The following is a 10,127-nucleotide window of genomic DNA, read 5'->3' as shown; positions in this document are numbered from 1 at the left end:
AATATACCCATACCAGAAAGGAGTGCTCAAGTTTTGATTTTGAATTGATTGAACTGCAGGAAGAAAAGGGAGAAGCTGCATTTCCGCTCTGCTTTTGCCATGTCATCCTCCACGCTCAAAAATCACAACAGAATATGTAGGGGAGTGTGTCCCGTCCCATTTGTACACACCCCAATCATCTGGGCTCCAGCATTTGGAGGTTGGTGCACACTTTAGCAAACACGGCAGCAATGCTGCGATCAGTGTTGCCGTGTCGGTCAGCACAGCCAACTGGAGTCTCTAAAACGACTTATAATTGAGTAGTATCTAGACCAGTAGTAGCAGAAAACAAAGGAGACACGAGAGGCTTCAGGCTCTCGACGTTCAGACAATTTCAAATACTATATAATAGGTTTATTTCGATAATTGCGTGTACTAAATTATTATCACTAAATTGATGCAGAATTGGTTGACCCTGCCTGTTCCGTGGACTGCTCGCCAAAGCAGCCGATTGGCGACCAAATAATATAATAGCGTTTGTTACTCTTTCGTGCTACTATACTATGGCCAGCGCCGAGAAGTACTGCGCGTTGGTGAGCACGATGAGGATGGCCAGCGCCGAGAAGTAGACCGGCACCGGCCCGAACAGGAACCGCACCAACCAGTGCAGCTTCTTCATCCTCCACTGGTTATAGTAACATGAGAAAGATTCACAAGATTCGTCTCTGTTCTATCTCTCTAATCTCCAAATAGTTATGGAAGCGAAGGAATGCAGTTATCACTCCAAAGCTAGACTAAATATTGTTAAATCCTTGGGTGCCTACAATTATATGGAGCATTTAGAAAATCTTACCGGGGCGGGCGGCGCCGGTGGCGGGACGCGCCGGGGGCGGGGCGGGGCGCCGGGGCCGGGACGCGCCGGGGGCAGGGCGGGGCACCGAGGGCGGGCGGCGCTGGGGGCGGGACGCGCCGGGGCGGGCGGCGCCGGGGGCGGGGCAGCGATGCCGCGCCGGTGGCGGGGCGCGGTGGGGCGGGGCGGCGGGGGGGTGGTGGCGTGCGGTGCCGCGTGTGTCTGAAGGGCCGGGCGCGGTGGGGCGCGGTGGGGCGGGGGTTGGCGGCGTGCGGTGCGGTGCGGTGCGGCGTGTTGTGTGCGCGAGGGTGAGGGCCGGGGGTGCTAACCGCTGGGGGTATATGAAGGAGTATGCCAAGTGCCAATATCTGGGGCACTCGGCATTATTTTTTTTTAATTTCCATTACGGCCTGATACTGTGCAGTGGGGCCGGTCTACGAAGCAGTCGGCAACTATTCTTTTCGCCGAGTGTCAGGTACAAAACACTCGGCAAACTAAATCGATATTTCATGCTCCACCGTCCTCCTTCTTGATAGCGTGTTCTACTAAATTTGTTACGATGTAATTTAAAAATACCTTGTCAAATTCACTCAACAATGTATATTTGATTTTTCTACGAATATTAATCCTTTATTTCATGCAGTTATAGCTCAAATTCAATATATATCAATTAAAATTCTATAATTGCTGTTAATAAATTAAAATTATCAAACGGATCTGAAAAATTACAAAAATTGGACGTGAACCAATCTATGTTGTCTATTGCCTATACAAAAAGTTTTGAAGTCAAACCCCAATTCGACCGTCACTTTGACTCCAAATCTTACCAGATCCTTCTAAACGCTACGATTCTTCTACGGAGATGCTTCTGTTTGTAAAGCTCGTACGTGACAAATTATGCGAAACCTTCTCAATTTTTTTTCACAATCTCCACGTATGATATCAGGAGATCTTGACAAATCTCGTCATTTTCAGACTTCGTTTGCTTTTTTTAGAATTTAAAAACCATTCGGCCACACGTTCGTTGTCGTGTTTCGTGAATAAAATGTTCGAAAATTCTTTTCATTTCCCGAGTAAGGCCCCAAAATGGACTCAATAACATGAATATGATTTCTCCACTCAATTTATTCCATTATTTGTATCACTTGCGGTTCAAATTTGACTTAAACAAAAAATTCCTCTAAATGCAATAAAATTACTTAAATATAGCAAACATATCGAGAAATATACCAAATTTTAACATGTAGTACCACATGTTGTATGTGGAGAGTAGAAAAAGTTTGGAGGGCAGAAGAGAATTTTTTTTATTATTTTGCCGAGTGCCATTCAAAAACACTCGGCAACAATATTACTTTGTTGAGTGTAAACAAAAAACACTCGGCAAAAATATTAGTTTGCTGAGTGTCAAGAAAAAACACACGACATACCTTTGTCTTTGCCGAGTGTCTCTAACGGACACTCGGCAAAGTTCTAACGGCAGGGCGGCGCACCAACTGCCGTCAGATGGCCGCCGCACGCCGAGCGCACGTGACTCCATTTTGCCGAGTGTCCGTGTTTGCCGAGAGTTTTGTTGTATTTTGCCGAGTGTTTTCTATTAGGCACTCGGTAAAGTATCTTTTGCCGAGTGCTATATGTTTACCGAGTGTTTTATTAAATACACTCAGTAACTTGGATGTTTGCCGAGTGCCCGATGGAATGCACTCGGCAATTCTACTGTTTCCGGTAGTGAATCATCAGTCGAACAGCTTGCAAGTTAATTTGTAGACTTGAAAATGTATTTTGAAAATTCGAGGACTTGAATGGCATCCTAGGATAAGTCCAGGGACTACTCATCCCTGAGCTTGAGCCTCCTAGTTGTGAAGGTCTCGATGTATTCGTACGAGGCAAATGTTCTGCAGCCCAACCGTGGCTATGTCCATCTACTCTCTCCATCCAAATACAAGAATTTCTATCATTCTAGAACCAGCAGTAAGCCAAAAGTACATCATACCCTTCACCATATAGCCAAGATGACTCATAATTGGCTTAATTGCTGGCCAGATGTTGGGCTAATTGTTGCCGTATGTAAATGGATTTTTAGTATTGCACATATCACAACAAATTAGTGCCAATCAGGAGTAGAGCGATAAGGTGATTTTCATGGTATCAAATTAATTAACTGTGGGGTGTACATCTGTTTGAATTCTGGTAAGTGCTTATATTTTGGGAGAAATTCTCTAAACGCCATAAATGTTTATACTTTGGTACGGATGGAGTAGAATGCAATGAAAAATGGAAACATTAACCCACTAAATAGAGGTATTTCCTTCTAAAGTTAGCATCAGGCACACTAAACCCAAAAACCACTTTATACAAAGGCCGTCGTTAAGTACATGTCTTTTTCAGTAGGGTTTATAGTTTGATTTAATTTGTTCCATTCCTTGAGGAAGCTTTTTACTGTTATACTTTCCCCCTTTTGTCGCATGTCAACAAATAAGCCTGTGCTTACATAGAAGTGCAAGCACCTGATTAGAGAATGTTAAAAAGATTAGTCAGAGCCCTCAGCCAGAACAATCAGCTAGATTGGAGCGATACTGAACCCATGAACAAGGAGAGCCTAAGATTGCTGACTCCTGCAGGTTTAGCTGGCAGCTGCGAATAAATCAACAACACATACAGGACCTAGCTAGCCATACTATCCTACTTGTATCTGATTGACTGAAGGAATTGAACAAGCACCAAGTGATCAGCTCTCCTTATTTCTGTGTTTCAGTGTTTGATAATTTCACCCTCTCTCCTTATTTCTGTGTTCAGCTCGAACTCAAACGTGGTTACTTAATTTTCTAGGTAGCTTGTGAACGTCTCTATAACAACAAAGATTTTGAAAAATGAAAATGGGAAAGAGGGGTGATCCGGTAACTAAAGAAGCTTGCAGGTGCGGATTTTTTTTCAACACAACAAAAGAAGTGAGAGAGCAGCTTCTGAATTTGGCTTGATAACCTTGAGATTGATCACGACTACTGGAGCTATTAGTCATTAGAGACCTTTCCATAGTGTTACACAGTACAGTCAAATGAATTCAATGCTAGATGCCGAATGCAGCGACTTTATTGCACCTTAGTTGTTTTGGCGGATTGATGAAGAACGAAGACTAGTCTATGCAATGCATGGAGCTATAACAAGGCTATCCCTAGAAAGTTATAATCAAGGCCTATGTAATTTTTTATTTTAATTAAAAATACTAATGCTTTAATAATAATACGGGACGGCGCAGTTATGCAACTGCGACAAAGTCTGCGAGTCCACATGCCTGTACGCAGACGCAGCACCTACGGCCAGACGCAGACGCAGACGCAGAGTGAGTTCTGGCAGCAGCACCTACGGCCAGCGGCTAGCGCAGATTGGAGACCACAAGTCGCCCCGGTCGTCGTTAACGGCCGAACAAATTCGATCGTAGCAATCACGGCCGCATTACTGATTGTACTGAGGCCTTTGGATCCGTTCCTCTAAATCTTATAGCTCTAAAAACTTTAGAGCACTTTAACTCACTTTTGAGCTCTGAAATTAAGTTTAGAGCTAACTTTAAATCATTTGTTTGAGGGCTAGAGCTCTAAAGTCTAAAGCAGCAGATCCAAACATGCCCTAACAACCACTCGCCAGTCTCTATAGTTGCCGGCGTATAAGGACAACTCTAATGTATATAGTACCAACCCTAGTTCTATACAACGATGTGATGTCGCTTATTACAGTGCCCATAATGTGTAGAACCAAAACTGAATCTATAATTGGGACTCACAGGAGTAAAAATATTTGGCCGGTTTACTTCCAGAAGTTGAGAGAGTGAGAGTGGCGGAAGGGTTTTTTTAATCTAAAGGACAGGGTTCCATGTATAATATAAAGCACCGGGTTCCATGTATAGCAATGGGTTCTCTGTAGGAGCACAAAAAACTTGTAGATCTCATCGATAGCCATAATTTTGGTATAAAAAGTATCTTCATTTGACACCTTTCAAGGAAAATTAATTTTCATGAGGCGATGTCCTAGTGCACGATTAATATGCTGCTGAAACTTTATATTAATTTTAGAGCATCTTAACAACCTAAAATGTAAAAACTCAAAATTATAAAGTTGTAGATGTTCACAAGCTATGCTACCAATATAAATCGCCAGTTGCATTGTACAAATTAAGAAGGAGATATCTGATGTTAACACCATAGGAAAAATTGTAGCGTATTAGCATATATGATGTCAACACAACACTGATACAAATTCACGTGTAACAAACACGTACAAATTCACATGTCTGCTACACAAATTCACATATGTGTAAAATATTCTGCTACTTAATTTATTTTTTCTGATGAAACAAGTTTCACATGAACGTATTTATAGTGATTATTTTCATAATGTTAGATTTTGATTTAAACCCCTACTTTTTTTCAATGAACTTAATTTTGCGGACATTCACATGTAAATCTGATTAAGAATGGGGCCAAAACATAAAATCTGCACCATGTGGCTGCTTCGCCTAACTAACCAGGACGCAGATATCTAGTTATAGAAGTAGTCAATTGTTGTTAAATATACTAAACTACTCTCTCTGAACAAGCATGCATACGTATCATCACCATTGATTAATTGATCAAGCTAAGTCTATCACCACGAGAACTACAATTTAGTTGCCACTCAATTTTATCTGTTAATCAAGTTAAACGACAAGTGCATACGTATATTTGTACAGTATATATGCTTGTTCTTAGTTTAGAGGAAAATCTTGTCATGCCTAATACCGTAAGTGATTCTTCATGCGGGAGTACGTGTAGTATCATAAAAAATGGTTCGTGAACCTGCTGATAGGCAGCTTGCCTACTTTAGACAGCGATCTTGCCTACTTTAAACAAAAAAGGATGAAGTAGACAAAAGCTGATACATTCATTATTACTGAAACAAACCGATCGACATGTGAACACATCGAGACAATACAATGACTTCACAATTTTGCAGAAACAAAAAATAATAATAGAAATAAAGCCATGAAGTTGTTGAACGTGACTAAAGAAAAAGCCTCAATAACATTCCAATTTCCTTAGTTAGTCCTTCTGCAGTTCTTCCTGATCTCCCCAGCAGAGCCTGTCAACGTTGTAATGTCACCCATCTTGATCATGCCGGTCACAAAATCCGCGAAGAACGCGCTCTGGCTACTAACATACGATTGCACTAGCGCGTCGGTGGCTCCACCGTTGAAGAGCTCTTGGTCAGAGTGTAGGAGCCCCTTCTTGCTAACAAGGTTCTTGTAGTAGTCGTTCTCAAAGACGGTAGGGGTCTGAAGGTCCAAAGGCGCCAAGTTGTTGTCACCTGTACCTGAGGTGCTAGGACAGTCCGATTTCCTTGTGCTTGCAAAGGCATCGTCGATGTCTTTGGTTTCGTTGTATATATGGTCTCTGAAGTTGGTGCAGCGTGCTTGGCCTATGGTGTGAGCACCTAGTAGCAAAATTAAGAAGCAACAAGTCAAGACAACATATAAGGACGGCATAAATTATATGTTATCTCAATATTTCAATAGTTAAGGTGTGAGGGAAATGAGTGGACGTACACGCAAAAGCATGATATACAAGTTTCTTTACTTCTAGAAAGCCATACCGAGAAAAACATGCATGTACATGTGTGGCATCTCGTTGTCACCTTTGCAAATTAACTTTATTAGGTCATTTTCATGCCATCCATATCTGTCTGTAACAACTCTCGTGCTACGGGTTATGTTAGTAACCGACATCTAGTCTTTGGTGATTCACTAATCAGCAGCAAGCTTATGTCAAGAAGACAAGGTTAATAATAACCCAGCTGGATCTCGAGTCAAAACTGAGCTATCAATTTCGTTGGTGTGATTGTATGTACCAGCTGCATGTATTATATTTATATAACCACTAAAGCTACCTTTTTATTAGCTTTATTATTTGAGAAGTATATATATGTAGTGGTTCTTTTTCTCTCATTCCATGTACACAGTTGATTTTTTTTTTCTTTCTTTAAAAAGATGTCATCTAGTATACTTGAACATGTCTAAGCAGCAATTAGCTAGTATATATAACAGTCCATTTTTCTCGAAGATGACAAGCAGACTTTTTTCTCTTCCGAATAAAGCGACCGATCGACAATAAGAAATTAATTTGCCGGACATGTTTGTTGTATGTTGTTGCAATCAGGGGGTGTTTAGATCCCTTCCGGTTTGGAAAATGGACACTGTAGCATTTTTGTTTTTATTTGGCAAAAATTGTCCAATTATGGACTATTTAGGCTTAAAAGATTCGTCTCGCCAATTACGGGCAAACTGTGCAATTAGTTATTCTTTTTACCTACATTTAATGCTCCATGCATGTGCCGCAAAATTCGATGTGACGGGGAATCTTGGGAAACTTTGGATTTTGGGTGGGATCTAAACAGGGCCTCAGTTAGTTTATGAAGAAGTTGGAAATTTGTACGTACCAGAGAGCGCAACCATGTCCTTTTGGGAGAGGCCCTGCGCGGCGAAGAGCGAGGTGAGGTTGGCGAGCCCCGACGTCGGCGGCGGGATGTTGTTGTTGGCGCCGCTGAAGCTCGCCGTCGTGGAGTCCCTCCTCCCGACCTTGACTTCCCAGTTCGGCCCGCCCAGGATGACGACGCTGTCCCTTGCGGCGATGGCGAGGATGTCGGCGCAGGAGACGACGCCGGGGCAGACCTTCTCGACGGCAGACTTGGCGGCGTCGATGACCTCGAAGCCTCTGACAGAGCCGTTGTTGGGGTTGGCCGTCTTCTCGCCCTGGAAGGTGGCCGTGTCGTCCAGCAGCAGCGAGGCGTCGCAGCCCTGGACGAAGCAGTCGTGGAAGAAGAGGCGGACGATGGAGGCGCCCACGCGCTTCTCGCCGTCGATGGCGGACTGCACCGCCTGCTTCACGGCGCTGTCCAGGCCCGGGCAGGAGGTGGAGTAGAAGCCCGTCGACAGCTGCGCCGACGTGGTGCCGGCCAGCAGGGCCATCATCACCGTCGTCGTCGTCAGGATCAGCAAGAGGCGGCGGGGAGCGGCTATGCTGCGAGCAGCCATGGTGTACGCACCGACTGGCCGGCCGGTGATGATGAGCTGCTACTTGTACTGCTAGCTTACTCACTCTCGCAGCAGGAGATGCAGAGAAGAGTCCCTGGAGGAGAGTGATATTTATAGCAGAAACGCCGGGACTTGGCTTGTATAGACGACTAGTACACAGTATCGTATGTATTATGCATCAAATATGCATGATTAGATCACGTCATGATGGATTTATCATCTCCTCACCTACTCCTCCGTTGTGTTGGACTTTGAGTTGAAAAGCAAGCAAGCCATCGACGACCAAAGGCATATATCTCCGTGTTGTGTTGGCCGCACACAGGGATCACGCGTTTTCACACCACCATGCCCTGGCTAGCTCTACTGGTTTCGTGGTATACTTCCTCCGTCCTAAAAAAAAGTGTTGTTTTTGCAATGAATCTAGACAAATATCCTTATGAAGAGAGTACATCATATATATATACCTGATGTTGTAGAGTACTTGAAGCACAACTGGGTGCAAGCTAGGATAATGATCAGGCAGCTGAGCTAGCTAGCTAGTTTCGTGTTGACGCTATAGTTGTTTTTGCCGGCCGGCCGCCTCTGAACTTTGTGAAAAGCATCATCATCACAAGTGTAGTCGAGGACAATACACGTAGCATGCGGCAGTTGTGGTCCCTGTGAATGTGACTTGTAGTGAAGAAAACTGCAAGCCGACACGGTTGGTTAAGTAAAGCTACTCAGCCGGTCCGATCCTGGCCTTATTGATTAGGAACCGTCACTACTACAGAATGGACTTGTTGTCCTGGGCAGTAACAACCTTTAGTCCCGGTTACCGTGCCGGGACAACGATCCCAGGACTAAAGGTGGAACCTTCAGTCCCGGGTCATCGAGCCGGGACTAAAGAGGGACCTTTAGTCCCGGTTGATAACATCAACCGGGACTAAAGGCCCTCCAGCTGAGCAACCTGGCGTACCCTTTAGTCCCGGTTGGTAACACCAACCGGTTCGTTCCTTTTCTTTTTCATTTTTTTTTGTTTAATTTGTTTTCAGTTCAGTTACACGTATTTGTTTAATATATAATATGTTTTTATGTACGTATTCTACGCTGCTAATATAAATACACGCATGCGTATAATTACATCTAATTCTCATCTTGAGCATTATTATATTCGAATAAAGTATGAAACTATATATATTATAGATTTATATATGTATATATACAACACTTTCATAATCTTGTTCTCGAAAATAACGATATCAATAAACATTTAATTTACATCATTTATTCCTTAGGATCAAAGTAGAACTCGCCGTTGGGATTTAGCACTTTTTCTAGAAGATATCCTGCTATTGACTCTTGAACTGCTTTCAGATGGTCTTTTTGCATGACCCTTCGTTTCAACCATTCAGTCTTGCATTTGAAATAAAAGGAAAAGTATTAATACACATATATGTATATATATTCATTTAAAAATAAATAAAAATTGATATATACGTACTCTGAGGACATCTTCAGGAGTTCTTCTTATGTGCGCAGTGATAAATTCACAAACGTAGTATCCACACAAGTTATTACCTGGTTCCTACCGCAAACACCAATGTACGAGAAGAAGATTATTCTCATCATCTCACACGTAAATTGAAGTACGATATAGTAATTAAACACGTGGAGAAGTGTATATAGTACAACTTACTGGTATTTCAACTACATTAAGTGGTGCCTTGCAATCCTTGCGATGTTGCCAAATAAACTCTTTCCAAACCCTGTGCGACCAATAATGTACGATCGTTAATAAATTATGGCAAAGTCTATTCAATAATAGTTGTGCGCGAGAGATCGAAATTATCCCTGGATAATGTCTATCATATCTTGGTATAGTGCCCGTTCTTTTCTCAACGAGTCAAAGATTAGTAACCGACTTGAGTTTAACTCAATGACAATGAGTATCCAGTGAAAACTGCATTGGTTTATACACACACGTACATGCATATAAGTTGTATTGATATTACATAAAATATGTAGACTATATTATTATTAACACTTACTCAAAGTTGTATGGGAAAAGTATTGTTGTCTTGTCGTGCTGCTTCACGAAGAACATCATGATATTTTCCTGTGCTTCAGATACCCATCGCTCCTTGACAATAATACCGGTTTTGAATACGATATAAGGATCAATGAAGCCAACACTGGTGTCTTGTATTCTTTGGAGCTCTGACATCTAGAATCTGTATATAAATATAAGTTACATGTGAGGAT

At 42.5% G+C, this 10,127-nt stretch overlaps 1 protein-coding gene across 1 annotated transcript; it reads right to left on the bottom strand.

Moving 5' to 3' along the window:
- Positions 1-5,775: 5,775 nt before the first annotated feature.
- LOC136530644 (peroxidase 4-like) lies at positions 5,776-7,975 on the bottom strand. The gene is made up of 2 exons (XM_066523366.1): positions 7,292-7,975; positions 5,776-6,289 (listed from the first exon to the last, which is right to left on the bottom strand). Exons 1-2 carry the CDS (start codon positions 7,884-7,886, stop codon positions 5,895-5,897), a joined length of 990 nt encoding a protein of 329 aa, XP_066379463.1. The 5' UTR covers positions 7,887-7,975; the 3' UTR covers positions 5,776-5,894.
- Between the last annotated feature and the right edge of the window lie 2,152 nt (positions 7,976-10,127).

Source organism: Miscanthus floridulus, unplaced genomic scaffold (assembly GCF_019320115.1).
Source record: "Miscanthus floridulus cultivar M001 unplaced genomic scaffold, ASM1932011v1 fs_169_3_4, whole genome shotgun sequence".
Lineage (NCBI taxonomy): Eukaryota > Viridiplantae > Streptophyta > Magnoliopsida > Poales > Poaceae > Miscanthus > Miscanthus floridulus.
The sequence above is the reverse complement of the archived record's forward strand: the minus strand, read 5'-3'. Positions and strand labels throughout refer to the sequence as shown.

What these genes read in the sequence shown, in the direction of transcription:
- LOC136530644 (XM_066523366.1), bottom strand. Translation starts at nt 7,886, where the DNA reads ATGGCTGCTCGCAGCATAGCCGCTCCCCGCCGCCTCTTGCTGATCCTG. An exon ending in GGACATGGTTGCGCTCTCTG is followed by an intron (nt 6,290 to 7,291) that starts GTACGTACAAAT and finishes TTTTGCTACTAG; the next exon opens with GTGCTCACACCATAGGCCAA.